Genomic DNA, 18,052 nt, shown 5'->3' on the forward strand with positions numbered 1-18,052 from the left:
ACTTTTGTTTATGGTGGCTTTGTTGAGGAAAAGATTTAATTTTAATGTATTTACCTATATGAATATTTTTATGGTATATGCTTTAATATATTTTAAAGAAATCTCCCCCTACTCCGAGGTCAAAAAGATATTTTTCTATATTGTTTTCTGAAAATGTTGAAGGTTTGCTTTTATATTTATATCTTTAATCTAAGTGGTCTACTTTTTGCATATGGATGTGAGATAATGTCCAGATTTTATTTTTGGAGTGTTAATTGTCTTAGTACCGTAAATACTCAGTACTTTCACACTGATCTGCTATTTCCATTTATCATCTATCAAGTTTCCATATTAGATTTGAGGAGTGTGTCTGTGATCCTCTCCAATCCCATTGTTTTGTCTGTCACTCTGCTGATATCACACTGTCTGCATTAAAATAGCACTATAAAGCATCTTGTTATAAAGGTGATGGCATAAGCAGCTCGCCCCCCCGAGCCCCATCTTCCCCGTACCCCCTACACTGGAAGGCGAAGTCTTAACCATTAGACCGCCAGGGAAGAATATAAATTCTATATATTTTAGAATTGGCTTCTCAAGTTCCAAGAAAAATACTTCTGGTATTTTCATTCAGTTTGTACTTTCTATGCAAGCAAAGAATACCTCACCAGTTATTTGGGTTTTCTCTAATGTCCTTTTTGCTTATCTTTTGATTACTGATTTCAACTGAATTGCTTTGTGCTCAGTTCATGTGCTTTTCATACTATCAATTCTTTGATATTATATGAGACTTACTTTGTGATCTAGTATGTGACTAATTTTTATAAACATTCCACTTATGCTTGGAAAAAAAATGTGGATTCTCTCATTTTGAAATTTACAGTTCTGTATTCAATTTAAAAATCAAGCTTTTTAATCATGTTGTTTAATTTTCTACATCCTTACTAATATTTTTCAGCTTGATCTAAAGATTACTGAGAGATGTGTATTCAGATTTCCCAACATTAGAGGAATCTATTTCTCCTTGTTTTCTTCCCATTTTCATTAAACATTTTTAATCTACTTAATAACTACATACAAGATAATGATTATAAAATATTTCTTTAGTCTTGGGTTAATAGCTATTTTCTCCCATTAAAAATATATATCAGTCCATTGTCTCCTGACTTCAGTTATTGCTGCTAAGCAGTTTGGTAAATATCTAATTGTTGTTCCTTTATAGATAACATGCCTCTTTTCTCTGGTTGCTTTTCTGATTTTCTTTTTGTTTTTGAGGGTGCTGTAGTTTAGCTACAATGTGCCTACTTGTGGATTTGATTATATGTTTCCTGAATCTAAGATTTTTGTGTCTTTCATCAATTTAGAAAAAAATTCAGCCATTATTTATTTTTTCCAATATTGTTTCCCTCTTCTCTTTAGTCACTTTGCCTGGAACTGCTATCAGATGTATGTTTGGACATTCTTGTTTTTTATTTTCCTTATTTCTCAACCTCTCTATTATGTTTCTTTTCTCTTTTTTTTAATATTTATTTTATTTATTTATTTGATTGTGCTGGGTCTTAGTTGTGGCAGGCGGGCTCCTTAGTTGCGGCTTGCCAGCTCCTCAGTTGTGGCATGCAAACTCTTATTTGTGGCATGCATGTGGGATCTAGTTCCCTGACCAGGGATCGAACCCGGGTCCCCTGCATTGAGAGCGTGGAGTCTTAACCACTGTGCCACCAGGGAAGTCCCTCTACTATGTTTCATCTCCCTGTGTCTCTCTGTGCTGTATTTTAGGTTATTTCCTCAGATATACCTTCTAGTTCACTATTCCCCTTTTCGGTTGACTTTAATCTGCCTGTTACTTGTCCAGGAGTTTTAATTCCAATGATTTTATTTTTCATTTCTAGAACTCCTATTTTGTTGTTATTGTTGGTTTTTTAATATATTCCTGGTATCTTCAAGAGTGCCCTGCTCTTTATTCATGTTTTCAATTCCTTCTTTCACATCTGTTTATTTGGAAGATACTTTAATATGTTTAGTTATTTATTCAAATATGTTCACAGTAGATGGTTATGTAAAAAAATAGTTACAAATCACATATATAATATAAAATCATTTTGTAAACAAATAATATAGTTATATATTGAATGTACTTTTATAGGCTCTATTTGTTAGTTCTGCTATTTGAAATTCATGTGGCTTTAATTCTGAGAGAGAGAGAGAGAATGTGTGTGTGTACATGCATACAAACTTATATGCGTGTGAGTGCTGGCCTTCACTAATGAATTGATTTTTCGTATGTTTGCTATAATTGGTCTGTGAGTTCATTTTCTAAGAGGCTTTATGTGTGATAATTCGGTGTGGGCTATTTTTGAGGATGTAACCCTTCCAGATGGTTTGTCTTGCCAAGTGTCCCAATGGTATCATGATCCAAGAGCCACCTTTTTCTTAATTTACCTATTTATTATGGAAAATTTCAAGCATACTCAAAAGTAGATAAAATAGTATAGTGAATGCCTATGGTCCCATTACTCAGCTTCAATAATTATTAAGTGGTGATCAATGTTGCTTCATTTGTATATTCCCGTACTCCTTCCATACTCACACACCACACACTGGATTATTTTGAAGTAAATCCTGGATATTATATCATTTCATCTATAAATATTTCACTATGTAAGTCAAAAGATGAAGACTAAAAAATAATCAAAATAGCAATCACACCTAACAAGTTAACAATTTCTTAATAGGTTCAAATCAGAGTTCAAATGTTCATGATTAACTCATGAATATTTCTTCACAGTTTGTCAAAATAAGGATCCCAATAGGATCCACGAACTGCAATTGGTTCATATATTTCTTATATCTCCTTTTCTCAAAGATTTACCTTTTCTCTCTTCCCTCTCTCTCTTCTTCCCTCCATCCTTCCATCCCTCTCCCTCTTACAATTTATTTGTTGAAAAAAACAGTTGTTTTTTTTTTTCAGGGTCACTTTCATGTTACTTTCTACTTTCTCATCTTCATAGTTGCCAGGACTGTGCAAGTAGCAGAAAACTCTCAAAACTCTACCCCACCTCATCAGCTGAGACAGAACAATTTTCTTGATGAACTTTAGTGCTAGTGGATTAATTATTTTCTAGTAGCCATTTAGGGTATAGCAGTTTAAGGGTGTAGCCACTTAGGGGCCCACATTTATGCCATGGTCTTGGTTCCACCCTTAGCCTATAGAAGCTCAGTGCATTTGAAAGTGTTTTTTGGGAGAAGGGTTTCATATAATTTAGTCCTTAATATTATGCAGAAATGGAACCTCTTGATGCTTTAAAAAATCTTCTTTGGATCAACTTGAAAGTTTCTTAACCTCTCTAAGTGACAGTGTTCTATAAAATGAGGTAAATTTTTTTTCTTATTACACTGTTTTAGGGAATAAATGAGCTAATGTATACAAAGTGGGTAATGCAAAAAGGGTACCCTTTCTGGGTAGAGAAGATCTTTGAGCAGAGTTTGAAGAATGAATATTACTGGATTCAAAATGGTTGAAGGAAGAGTACTATACCAGGATGATAAAGAAGTAAAAGGACATTTTAGCTCAAAGGCACAATTCTTGTCCTATGACTATTACGCCCAATTTTTATCCATAACCAACTTCATTGCTCCACAATTCTTTTGTTTGTGCTAATTCAGTCTTTTGAGGGTGTAACTGCAAAATTCCCAGCAGTTCCTGTAAAATATGTATCTCAGCACAGATACGCAAATCTGCATTGTAATATTAAAGTAAAACCCAAACTAAAGGGATTCTGTTTGAATGTCTGCATAAGTCATGCACTAGGTTAGTTGTCGGATTTTTCTCTCTGTTTTCTGTAAGTGATTTGATGAAACACTCAGTTGTGAGATTCATTGGTTTAAAATTATGAGCTATTTGCAATCGTTTTCAAGCAAGGTTTTTGGAACTTAGGAATTGTAGCAACTTTGTGCTGGCACATCTCTTGCAGATCTCTTTAGCTTTCCAGCCTTATTTTGGCAGGAACATCAAGGAAAGCACACTATATCCACAGGATTTGAGGGATTCAGGCTCCCTTCATCCAGCCGCTGGTCACAAGTTCCAACTCCTTTTTATCAGTTCCATCAGGATAGTTTTCTAGTATCTTCTAAAGCAACATAGGAGGTATAAGTGAACATCTGCAAAACACAATGTGTGCTAAGAAATAGGGCAGTCACTTTGTCCTTCGCACTCTTTTTGTGTTTGTACAACAGATCTGCCTAAACTACACAGCAATGCAAAGTACAATGCAACATTGGTTAAAAAAATTTTTTAAATACATATATAAAGTCTATCTTTCTATATATCATGAATTATACATATATACTTTCTATATGTAAAGATAGATTATATATAAAGATATATAGCTATATTAATATCAAAATAAAGATATAGATAAAAAATTCTGGTTATTGGATAGTTTCAAATCATGATAAAACCCACCACTTGGAATTAGAAAGGATGTATTTTACCAAACAAAGGACTTCGGTCTGGTATGTAAGTGCTTCTTAACACTCCATACTTCTTGACCAACCAATCAGACCTTTTGTCACAGCAAAGCAGGTGAATCCATTCTCTGCTGCTGGCAATTGCATGAGCAGTAATTTCCTGAAGTTCCTGAAGTTGCCTCATAAGTTCTTAGAAATTTTATTTCTACAATTTATTTTCCAAAGCGATCTAGATTTAAGAAAGTTCTAGGTGATGATAGGCCTGCTTTTGTTTTTTAATTTAATTAATTAGCACATAAATCATTAATTTTGATTCAGTTGGAATGTCTTTGCATACTCATATATGAAAAGTCCATAGAGTTACAGTAATTAGACAGAGATCTGTCAGGTATCAACTCCTCAGGCAAAAGGACAATGATAATAACAAAGGAGAAGAAAAAGATTGAGGGGATGTTATAGATGAGCTCAGCTTAGGTGTGGTTCGGCAAGTGTCTTTTCTCTTTAGACTCTGCAAAGAAATAATTTTCTGTGAGAGAATTCGTCATCTAGAATTACCTTTTTGCTGAGAAATTTTGACCTGGATCTCTACCAGCTTCTTTAGAAAATAATCTTAACTTGCAAACTAAAGATTCCAAATTGTTCCCTCCAAGAAATATGTAGAAATGCACAGATGGGGATGTGTGTCAAAACCCAAACTCTTCCTGGGCCAGGCGGAATTTAACCCTTAGATGAAGAGAGTATTTCTGTACTACAGCTCTTCATTGGCAACTTTTACTCTAATGGAAAAATAAAAATAGAAAGAGTAGAGCAATGAAGCTCTGGGGTTGTAGATTCCTAAGGCAGATGGAAAGGCATTAAATATCTTCCTAAGAAGATAGGCCAAATAAAACACTCCTTAGCAAAACTTACTATCTATAAAAACTTACTATCTATAAAAAGTTGTTGCTAGCAATAGTTTTATTTGTAGAAGAAAAGAAGCTGCTATTTTGAGCTTAGTTTAATAAAAACCAAGAAGAAACATTTTTTCAAAATTATGATTAGTGTTCTAGGTTTTAATGCTTATACTGATGTTTGTAGTGTTTAGAGACAGATAGTTACAGTTTACCCCTCATCTTTTTTTTTCTTGTTGAAATTTATTTTTATTGAAGTATAGGTGATGTACAATATTATGTAAGTTACAGTGTACAAAATAGTGATTCACAACTTTTAAAGGTTATAGTTATTATAAAATATTGGCTATATTCCCTGTGTTGTACAATATATCCTTGTAGCTGATTTCATACATAATAGTGTGTACATCTTAATCCCCTACCACTAGATTGCCGCCTCCCCGCCTCGCCACTGGTGACCAGTAGTTTGTTCTCTATCTGTGAGTCTGCTTCCTTTTTGTTATATTCACTAGTTTGTTGTATTTAGATTCCACATATAAGTGGTTATCATATAGTATTTGTCTTTCCCTGTCTGACTTATTTCACCTAGCATAATACCCTCCAAGCCCATCCATGTTGCTGCAAATGACAAAACTTCATTCTTTTTTATGGCTGAGTAGTATTCCATTGTGTGTGTGTGTGTGTGTGTGTGTGTGTGTGTGTGTGTATATATCACATCTTCTTTAACCATTCATCTGTTGATGGACACTTAGGTTGCTTCCATATCTTGGCAATTGTATTTAATGCTGCTGTGAACACTGGGGTGCATGTATCTTTTCAAATTAGTGTTTTTGTTTTTTTCATGTATGTATACCCAGGAGTGGAACTGCTGGATCATGTGGTAGTTCTATTTTTAGTTTTTTGAGAAACCTCCATACTGTTTTCCACAGTGGCTGCACCAATTTACATTCCCACCAGCAGTGTAAGAGAGTTCCCTTTTCTCTACATCCTTGCCAACATTTGTAATCTGTGTTCTCTTTGATGACAGCCATTCTGACAGGTGTGAGGTGATACATCATTGTGGTTTTGATTTGCATTTCCCTGATAATTAGCAATGTTAAGCATCTTCTTTTGTGCCTGTTGGCCATCTGCATTTCCTCTTTGGAAAAATGTCTATTCAGGTCTTCTGTCCATTTTTTGATCAGGTTGTTTGTTTTTTTGATGTTAAGTTGTATGAGCTGTTTATATATTTTGGATATTAACCCCTTATCCACCATATCATTTGCAAATATTTTCTCCCATTAAGCAGGTTGTCTTTTCATTTTGTAAATGGTTTCTTCGTTGTGCAAAAGCTTTTAAGTTTGATTAGGTGCCATTTGTTCATTTTTGCTTTTATTTCCTTTGCTTTAGGAGACAGATCCAAAAAAATATTGCTACGATTTATGCCAAAGAGTGTTCTGCCTATGTTTTCCTCTTGGAGTTTTATGGTTTCTTGTCTTACATTTAGGTCTTTAATCCATTTTCAGTTTATTTTTGTATATGGTGTTAGGGAGTGTTCTACTTTCATTCTTTTACATGTAGCTGTCCAGTTTTCCTGGCACCACTTATTGAAGAGACTGTCTTTTCTCCATTGTATATTCTTGCCTCTTTTGTTGTAGATTAATTGACCATAAGTACGTTACTCTCTCATCCTGATGTTCAATTCTGCCATAAACTCTGGTTGATTTGGAACCTTTACTTTTACATGCCTATCACTTTTGGAACTTCCTATTAATATCTGTGCACTAAGTGTGGCTGAAACAATTTCACTTTTTTTTAAAAAGCAATATTAATTTTGGATCTGTTATGGATAGAAAATATTTTTAGCTGAATGGCATTTTGTTTTCAGAAATTAAATGCTTATCTTTGTAAAGCAACAATAGTGTTATCAGAGAAACATATACAGCTTGGTATGTTTACCAAGACTGGCATTTCCTGAGTAGTAGATAATAAACAGTCTTGTGGCAGAAAGGAAAAGACGCAGAAAAAGAAGTTTTATAACTCTCAGGTGTTTGCAAACTGTTTACGTTAACATTATTGGAGATATTTTTGAAAAGTGGGTCCTTGCTATGAAAGCAAAAGTAGCCCAAGTCTCTCAATGAATGGATTCGTTTATTTGACAAATTAGTATTGACTGCTTCATATGTGCTGGTACTATAATAAGCCTTCTACACATGCTGTCTTCTTTAATCTTCACAGCAATTTATGAAGTAGCCACTGTGGTTATCACCCCACAGATGATGAGACTGAGGCTCAAAGAGGTTAACTTGTCCAAGGCCCAACGCAAAAAAGTGGTGGAGGTGGGTTCTGAACCGAGGTCTGTCAGATCCAGAGCTAAGAGACACTGCCCCAGTTTCTATCCTTTGGATGCAGCCCATTTTGCTGTAAACCTTTTTGTGGTTACCCTCTGTTGCCCCTTCTCTGGGGTCACGGATGTGTTCTCTTTTATAGAGCCTGTGAGGTCTTAGACAGCTTATAGTGGATATGTGTTGTTGGAATAACAATCAACAAGGTTCTCATAAGAAACAATCTTGAGTCTACCGTCTTTTCTTAAGGGGTTGCTAGGATTACCAATTCATTTTTTAGGGAGAACATATCACTTTAAGGATTTATTGTTTGTATTTTGCTATTTACTATATGTCATGTTTGTGTGAAAAAGAAGCTATGATGGTAAGTGCTATGCTCTCCATAACTCTTCTCAACGACTGATACATTATATTTCTACTTATTTGTTTGTTTACGGTCTGCCTCTCCACTTTAAAGCATTGGTACTATCAAGGCAGCGACTTTTGCCTCTTCTGTTAACTGTGGTATCTCCAGAGTCTCAGAGAGTTTCTGGCACATGGTAGATACACAATGAAAACTTGTTAAGTGAAGAGAATGAGATTATTTCTAAGATGTGAGAGAGGGCTACATTTATATATATTACTCATTTCAGCTCAAATTTCAGAGTAAGTTGTACTGGCACAGTTTGAGGTCATATGAGATGGAAAAAATAATACCTACTACCGTTCCAGGCACATTACTTATGATCCTTAAATTATAAAGTATTATTTTTTCTATTTTATACATGATGAGACTGAGTCTCAAAGGCCGTGTCCCATTCCCTCAGCTTGGACAGTGTCTGGATCTCAAAGACTGGTCTTCGCATGATACCTCAGGACCAGGGCTTCCTGCCACCCCACACAGGAGAGGAGCAGATGATGGAAAGTTATCCAAATTTCTGCAGTTCTCACTTCACTTATAGGGCTGTCCAGATTCCTCCAGGGAGGCAACCGGGATGTGTAATGGTTAAGAGCCAGGCTCTGTACTCGGACATGTACAGCTTAGAGTTCTGTATTTGCTATGTGACCTCGAGCATAAAACCTTTCTGAGCTTTAGTTTCATCATCTATAAAATGGGCTAATAACAGCGACTACGTCAAGGATTTTTATGAAGACCAAATGGGATAATTTACAAAGAGAGCTTAGTTTAATGCCTGGCACGTAAAACTGCTCAATATTAGCATTAAAATGTCAAACCATCTATACTGGTTAATTAGTTTTCCTTACATAAATATAAAGACCACACCAAGTATCCATTGGTGCTAATAAAAAGTAGACTATGCGATATTTGTAACCAAGACAGTATGTGTGTTATCAATTCTAAACCTGCTTAAGTTGGTAATACATTTCTGACCCCTGAAATATACTCTAAATTTGGCCTACTGTAATAAATGTATGAGTGATTCTAATTGCAATAATAATTATGGTAGTAATCACTACCAGTTATTCTACAGCTATTTGTTAAGGTATTATACTAGACCCTTTACTTGCATTATCATTAATCCTTGAATTAACCATCAAAAGAAGGCACTATTGTTTCCATTTCATAGATAAGGAAACCAAGGCTAAGAAGAATTAAATTGCTCTGTCCAAGATCATTTAGCTAGTAAAGCAGCAGGTCAAGATTCAGGCTCTAAAGCCCACATTTCTTCCACTATGCAACACTGTCTCCTTGATTGTAGTTCTAGACTTGGTTTTAACAAAACTAAAGAAGCAGTAACCACCAGTTGAATGAACTGTTACTTGATGTTTCATGCTTTTGAGAGTTATTTTTACCTTTCTTACCTCATCTGATTATTTTTTAATCCTATTATCTTGCTTTTACCTTAAAATGCAATTTAAAATAATAATAATTAATAATAATAATAAATGTGGGGAGGGATGACTTCATCATTCTACCATATTTAAATCCTATCTGATTAACACCAAACTTTCTGTTGTCTTTAAAAAGTAATGCACAGCAGGGAAAAAAAATCACAGTTGATTCAATGTCCCTTACATTATAGAAAGCATGATAGATTTTGATGAGTGACCAGGAAGGAGGGCTTTGAATGAGCTGCTGTGGGCTGCTCATTTTTACACCTGGCCTAGCCTGGTCAGATGGCATTACCCATGGCAATCAATTTTCCTGTACTTCAGTTTCTCTGCAAAGTGGGGCTTAAACTGTAAATTTCTAAAGAGCAATGACCATATCTTATTCTGCATATCCCTAGCGCCTACCACAATAAAAGTTGTTGAGCTCGACTCAGCTGGGGAGTGATACCTTCACTGGGGTGGCCGTGAATAACAAGATCTCAAAGATTACGTTGCCATGATTCTTACTCCATTTTCACAAATTAGGAACTGAGTACTAGGATTTCTCCCTGGCTCACTCCCCTGCACCTTTATACTGATTCTGTAGGCTGGTTTCAGGGATTCCAAACAACTAATAAAGAGTAATGTGCCAAACTTTACTCTTTAGTTACAAACGAATCCCACTTGGTAACCAGATGCTTCTAAAATAAGAGGAGGGACTCCAGTGGGCAGACAGTGTGGTAGGGGTGCGGGGTGCCTAGGGCACCTCTGATGGGCTCGTGAAAGCTGATTGTGCACATCTCTTTCCAACCCTGTGTTCAGTGACTTCACATCGGTAGCTTGAAAGCAGCACTGGTAGAAGTATTTATACCATGGAAATTAGCAAGTGCTACAAATAGCAGCTCCCACCCCTACAGCTGGTTGTTAAACGTTTACCAGCACACCGATGGAGAGATGGTCCAGTTTTGGATGATTGCTTTGCTTTGGCTTGCAGTGGAGTGGGCTTTGCCTGTCAACAGTAGCAGAGTGCCACATCACACTAAGTGATGATTTAGAGATGCTCCCAAACCATCAACCACACTCGCTGAGGCCACAGGCTCTAGAATGAGGTCATATTTAAGAAGTGATGAAGACGAAGGATTTTTCCCTCCAATTTTAAGGAATTTTGCTACAATAGCCATGACTAAATTTATTTATGGGGAAACTATTGTTGTTACATCCCATTATTACTTATAATAAACAACTCTTCTATAGGAAACTCCACTGGTCAGTGTATAACTCCTAACCCCTAACCGTTCAGATAAAACCCATACTAGGCATCAGCATTTAGAAGACTATGTTTTTAGCTTAGACTAATTGTTCTCAAAGTGTGGCCTTATTTATTAGAAATGCAAATTCTCGGTCTCCACCCCAGACCTATTGGATCAAAAATTCTGGAGATAAGGGAGTTTTCACCAAGCCCTCCAAGTAACTCTGAACCACTAGCTTAGACATTGTCTTACCAGAGGCAGTGGCAATGAGAATCTAGTAAAAATGCTTAAGTTATGCTAAAATATTCTATCCCATCCTTCTGAAATCTTGATCCAATAAACAGCCTTTAATAGATTCTCATGAAATATTCTTTTGTATATTATTTAAATCTCTGATAAACTATGTATTAATAAGCAATTCTCCTGAGTGAGACTGCATTCATTTGACATAGTGCAATATATCTATCATTTGTTGAAAATTATTTCTAATACTCTACCTTAAATTCTATTAAATAGGTGAAAACCCATAGACGTTCTCTTAAGAAATATCCAGAGAAATATGTACAGTTCTGCTACATCTCTTGTTGATCAACTGGCTGTGCAAATATGAGAGGAGAGTTCATCTTGTTACTATATTGACTGAAATAAAGCACTTTAAATACAAAGGTGAACAATTGATTAACAGAAATAGAGTCACATTTCAGGTACACAAATGAAAGGGGGGGATGGAAGGAGGAGAGAAACCTTGAAAGACATTTGACAGGGGAGGTTGTATTCTCCAGATAGCCCTGTCAAGCAGCTCTGTCAACAACCAAAAGAAGAAAACAAATAAATTGGAGGTTGTGTGAATGTCACAAGACCAGAATATAAATATGACATGGAGCGAAGTAAATACCAATAATTCGCATTCTCACAGAATGTTTTAGGGTGATACCTTCTAGCTATGCCAAAATGAAAAGGAAAAAAATGAGATGTAGGTAAATCTCCAAGACCCTGGTCCATCCACCATTCACTTTTTATTCATAATAAGCCAGTCCTCAAAAGGTACAACTGCAGGAATAACACAAACAAAGTGTGACAAGACTCAGGACTCGTACATCTAGAAATGGATTTAACATTCAGAGAACATTTCAACTCTGCTTAACTTTCTAACTCTCAAGAGAGAATGCAGTCTTCACTCTGAGCAGACAAAGAACATCTTTAGACAGAATGTGGAGTTTGCGACTTAGGTTTTCTCTTCTTGCTAAACAGCTTGCAGAAACATGCATCCAAAAACAGGTTTAAAATAATGGGATTTTTTTCACTGAAAAAATCTTTTCAAGCTTTTATCAACATAATTATCCATCTGTACATGAACTAAATGTTCACAAGCTCTTCAGGGCTAGCTGCCCTTTCAGCACTAGTTTTCCCAGTGCCACCCACGTCTTGTCTGGTTTTGTGTTCAGTGATACCACCTGTCTGCCCCTGGTCCAATGGGTGCCTTCTTGAAAATCTTATGTAACTGCCTTTTTCCTCTTCCATGGGCCTCACCTCACCATATCCAGTGGAAGCCCTGGCCCAGAATCCAAGAATGTTGTCCCAGAGAGGCCTGGCGAGTATCACTACTCATTAACAAGAGCTCCTCCTTCCCCGCCCTGGGAAGCCAGAACACCCTGTCTTCCTAGTGCGCCCACGTCCTGCCCACTCAGAAAACAAGACCCTTAGTCTGGCATGAGAAATCTGGTTTCCTCCCCGTGGCCATAAAGCCTTCAATAAAGCCTTCATAAAAGCCTTCAAAGTGTTCAATAAATACTACTCTTCTATAAAGTGCTTGCATTCTAAACTCCAATAAACTCTCTGATAAAGAAGTATTGTTCTAATATGCAAATCTGTAGGTAAGAAAATGAACTCCCCACCCCCTCCCAGGGCTGATTGAGCCCTATCAGAAGGCCAAGAAATTAAAATATGTTGGATTGGGACTTCCCTGGTGGCGCAGTGGTTAAGACTCCTCGCTCCCAATGCAGGGGGCCCGGGTTTGATCCCTGGTCAGGGAACTAGATCCCACATGCATGCCGCAACTAAGAGTTTGCAAGCCGCAACGAAGGGGCCCACCTGCCAAAACTAAGACCCGGCGCAACCAAATAAATAAATAATAAATATCAAAATAAAATAAAATATGTTGGATTGATCCAGGCTTTATAGCAAATATCCTACACTAGGACCTAGAAGTGAAACTTCCAAAAATCCAGAAGGATGATCAGTTTCATAGTATTTAGACATGTCATGATGTACAACCAAAGTTATACGAAGTGTATTTGAGATGCTTTCTGTTCAAACTATTCAATGGTTCTTCATAACTGGGTAACTTCCTTGGCCTTTTTTTGTTTTCCCTAGACTGTTTCTGGGTGATCCAGCATTTCTGATGGTTTCCATTGCTTTAAGGGCTTATGTTCAGCTAAGACCCCTTTCCTGAGTTCTAGGCCCACGTGTCTGAGATTTGAGTTCATGTGGGCATTATCGGTTTCCATTCCCATTCTGCTCTTCCTCTTGTATCTTGTGCCTTACTAAACGTGAACTCCATCCACCTGGCAGCTCAAATCAGGTAGCTGAGCACCTTGCTTACTCCTCCCTCTCATTCAGCCCTCACCTCTAATCAGTTCTTAGAGCCTTGGATTCTGCTTCCTTAACATCACTCAAACACACCTACGCTCGGTCCCTACTGCTACCTGAGCTCAGGCACTCATCATTTCTCCATAGATGGAGAACAGCCTCCCAGCTGGTCTTCCCTTCCCAATCCATTCTTCACAGCCGGAAAGACCATTCTAAAAGGCAACGATGATCACATGATTCCCTTGCTTCAAATGTCCTAGATTGAAATAAAAGTTCCTCGTGACCTACTTCCTGCCCATCTCTACAAGCTCACCTTTGGCTTTTTCTTCCCCCATCCTCTGCACCAGAGCTCTGGGAGACCTCAATGTTTACTCTGCATTTCTCCATGCTTTTGTACTCACTAGTACTTGCTCTACTCTTCCTAACATCCTTCTGCTTAATTTCTGCTTACCTTTCAAAATCCATCTTCCTCCAGGAAGTTTCTTCAAGTTGCCTTCAGGTTAATCACCCCTTCAGTGTATTACAGCAGACATGGTCCTAAAACTTACATGGTATTGTAACTTCACTCTCCTCTCTTTCCCACTGAACTGAGAGCTCCTTGAAGGCTGAGACTGGTTTTTCACCGCTCAGTTCCTGAAGCTGTTAAAAGAGTCTGGCCTCAAAAAGAGTTCTGTCGACTGACTAAGTGAAATACTCTAGAGTGAGGTTATATGTTCTTGTGCAACTTCTTGCTGGAAACCAGGCTAAATTAAGGCTTCACAGAAGTAGACACTACTGAAGTAGAAAAATTTGTTCAAGGAAGGCAGAGTCAGATTTTTAAGATACTGGTCATTTAGGCTCGATTGTTGGAATGTGTCTCTCATGAAGACAAAGGGGAGAGTTTTGGCAATTGCCAACTTCACAATAGCCTCTAGGGACAAAGATAGTTATGTAGGAGAGAGCCTGACCCCGTGCACCTGCAGACAGATGCTAACAAGTGAGCCCAGGCACGTACTTAGGGATCTAACCATCCCCACAAGCAAGTTTAGAAGCTTCCATTGGGTTTCTTGCCAATAAACCAAAAAAAAGGTCTTTCTTCCATTGTTTTAGTTCTGCAAATTCTTTTTTTTAAAGCATTTTTAAAATTTTACTTATTTATTTTCTTTATATTTTTGGCTGCTTCGGGTCTTAGTTGCAGCTCGAGGGGTCTTCAATGAGACACGAGGGATCTTTTCGTTGCAGCGTGGACTCTCTGTTGTGGCGTGCAGGCTTCTCTCTAGTTGTGGCGGGCGGGTTTTCTCTCTCTAGTTGTGGCTCGTGGGTTCCAGAGTGCGTGGGCTCTGTAGTTTGTGGCACATGGGCTCTCTCGTTGAGGCGTGCAAGCTCAGCAGTCGTGGTGTGCGGACTTAGTTGCCCCGCAGCACGTGGGATCTTAGTTCCCTGACCAGGGATCGAACCCGCGTCCCCTGAATTGGAAGGTGGATTCTTTACCACTGGGAAGTCCCTAGTTCCGTAAATTCTTAATTTGAAAATACATAGTAAGCCATTACAGGCCTTATCAAACTTATACCTCAATTAGATATATTGGTTAGATATATTTTTAAAAGAGTTTTGAAAAGGAACTTCATCCCTGCCTTGGAAATACGGCCACGTTGTGGGTTACACAAACGACTTCAGTGTCATTACCTCCACATCTGCCGGTGCTCTGCTGAAAAGCTGTCTCTGTGGGTCCTATCTGCTTTGTTTTCTACCCAGCCCTCTCCAGCCCACGCTTTGTCTCTGGAACTAGGAATGTCATCTCTGCTTTTAACCATCAGCCTGTCCTAATGGTGGAAAACCCTGAAAACAGCCTGTACTCAAGGAAGGCTTGGCTTCTGGCTTCACAGTCCAGTGGAAACCTAAACCTGCAGCTTGGGAACCAGTGAGGGCACAAGCCACTTATTGATTTTGTAATCAAGGGGAGAATAGGATAGAGGTGCTACCTTAAAATGTTGTGTTGGCTTTGTAAATAAACAGCTCTACCACCCTAGCAGGTCCGAGGTTCAAAGCTGGCCCTGGGGGTAGGAGTTATGAGTACCACCAAACCAGCCATCTAATGACTTGCTGGGTGACTCTTAGCCACCCTTCCAACATCGTCTCTAGGAAAATTGTGCTTATCAGAAAATGCAATTCTGTTGCTTATGTTTTTCATCCTAAAGTAGAACTTAGCAACCTTTTAAGGTTTCCAAAGTTGAGTGTGAATAGGTATGCTTTGATTAGAAACTCTAAATCACAGTTTAAGAAACTCCAATGCACCACTAAAAAGAAAATCAAATCGAGTAGGTTTTATATACCACATCTTCTTTATCCATTCATCTGTCGCTGGACACTTAGGTTGCTTCCATGTCTTGGCCATTGTAAATAGAGCTGCAATGAACATTGGGGTGCGTGTATCTTTTCGAACTAGTGTTTTCTCTGGATATACATATATATATATGTATGTGTATATATATATATATATATATATATATGTATATATATATATATATATATATATATATATATATAATGGAACATTATTCAGCCATAAAAAGGAATGAAATAATGCCATTTGCAACAATGGATGGACCTAGAGATTATCACATTAAGTGAAGTAAGTCAGACAGAGAAAGCAAAATACATATGATATGACTTATATGTGGACTCTTAAAGATGATATAAATGAACTTATTTACAAACCAGAAATAGACTCACAGACATAGAAAACAAACTTATGGTTACCAGAGGGGATAGCGGGGGGTGAGGGGGTAGATAAACTAGGAGTTTGGGATTAGCAGATACACACTACTGTATATAAAGTAGGTAAACAACAAGGACCTATTGTATCACATAGGGAACTATATTCAATGTCTTGTAATAATCTATAATGGAAAAGAACCTAAATATATATATAAATAACTGAATCACTTTGCTGTACACCTGAAGCTAACGCAACATTGTAAATTAACTACACTTCGATTTAAAAAATTGTTTTAAAAATGGAGTATGTTTTCTCTCAAAGTTGCCATGCCTCCTGCCAGCCTTCTTTGGGTCAGGTGCACCCCCCCACTCTTTCCATCACTGACATTCAAGAACTTGGAGATGGCTTTCTATTTCTCCCACTCCAGTGTCCTCCCACTGGTCATGCAATAGCCAAGATGTATACATTTTACTTTTACTACACCTTTCCTCTCACCTCTTTCTCTGACTTTGCCCACCACCCTCTGAGCTCTGGCTCACCTGATAGATTAATCTTGCTTAGATTAGTAAAATAAGATTCTGATGTTCTCATCGCCAACCCACCCAACACCACTGCTCATTTTCCAGAAACATGTCTTGAATCATGTCATTCCCCTGCTCAGAAATGTTCAAGGGAACCCCACTACTTCCTAAATCAGTTCTACATCCCCAGACTTTCCACCTACATTTTCTGCTCTATATTTTGTTATTTCAACTGTAGATACATGTTTGCTATTCTTTCCACACACGGTCCTGCGTCCGCCTGCGCTCATACTGTTTCACCCAAGCTACCTGGTTTGAGGGCTGGTTCCATCATTTACTAGCTTTGTGCTTCTGTTTCCTCATTTATAATATGAGGGTCATAATAGCACCTACTTCATAGGGGTTTGTGCTGATTACTTGAAGAAATCCATACAAAGGCCTTAGAAGAGCCGCAGCACAAAGTAAGTATTCAGTAACTGGTAGTGATCATTATTATTATCACCATCCCTTTCAAGGACCATTTCAAATCCACCTCTTTAGTGAAGGCTTTTTTAATTGCCCAATTCAATGTTATTTTTTTCTTCTTTTTGTACTTCTCTGAATAGCATTTGACACAGAATGCCCTGCCTTAGAATAGTGTGTGCACTTATCGTGGCCTGGCCTGGACCGTACAGTTACTGAGGTTGAGGAAATTTTGTTCATCATTGTATGCGCTGAAGGACCTTGTACAGCACCTGGCACATCAAAAGGACTTAATAAATACTGGCTAAATTGAAATAAATTGATTTTCCTAGTTTTAAAACTCTGTTCCACAAGCTGAGGAAAAATAGCACATAAAGATAAGCAAATGAAATGAACACCTTGATAACAAGGACGTTACTGGTGAAAGACACTGAGATTGATGTCATTAGAATGCACAGCTTTCCTTGATAACAACCTTTCATCCCTGTTCTCCATTGCAGGTCTGCTTAGTGGCCTATCTTGGTTTGTTTATGCTTTGTGTCTCCTATCAAGTTGATGAACGGACATGTATCCAGTTTGCCATGAAAGTAAGTTGTCATTTTTCTTTCTCTTTTATCATCACATAGAAGGAAACACGAGTACAAAATTAAGGAGGACTTTTTAAGGGGTTGTAAATCTGATTATTCTAGAAATTGCATTTTTAGACAGGCCAAAAAATGTTTTAGGAGGGCATTCATCCAGGCCCCAAAGGTAATGCTGATTTATTTTTTTTTAAGTCTTAATTTCCATGAACTGGATTGGCACGGAGCATATGAAGTGCCCTCCAATGCCCTTAAAAGGAAAATTGAAAATTCATCAGTTCAGCAAAACACTTGGCCAGGGAAAAAGTGTCTATATCAGTGCCCACTTCCCCATATTGGGGTTTTTTTTTTAGAATGTTTTAATAATGAAGCAGTCTAAGTGTATTTCCCTTGGTAGGTGGGATCACTGAGACAGAAAAAGTACATTGGGTGCATCCAAATGACCTGTGCCAAGAATCTGAGGGCAAAGGCAGGAGGTTGGG

At 37.7% G+C, this 18,052-nt stretch overlaps 1 protein-coding gene across 1 annotated transcript in view; it reads left to right on the forward strand.

The window, feature by feature from the left end:
• SSPN (sarcospan) overlaps positions 1 to 18,052 on the forward strand; it is a 40,356-nt gene that overhangs the window by 12,762 nt on the left and 9,542 nt on the right. Inside the window, exon 2 of the mRNA XM_068561411.1 lies at positions 17,490 to 17,576. Coding sequence (XP_068417512.1) covers positions 17,490 to 17,576 — 87 coding nt within the window. The remainder of the gene's footprint in view (positions 1 to 17,489; positions 17,577 to 18,052) is intronic.

This window comes from Eschrichtius robustus, chromosome 13, assembly GCF_028021215.1.
Source record: "Eschrichtius robustus isolate mEscRob2 chromosome 13, mEscRob2.pri, whole genome shotgun sequence".
NCBI classification, from domain to species: Eukaryota; Metazoa; Chordata; class Mammalia; order Artiodactyla; family Eschrichtiidae; genus Eschrichtius; species Eschrichtius robustus.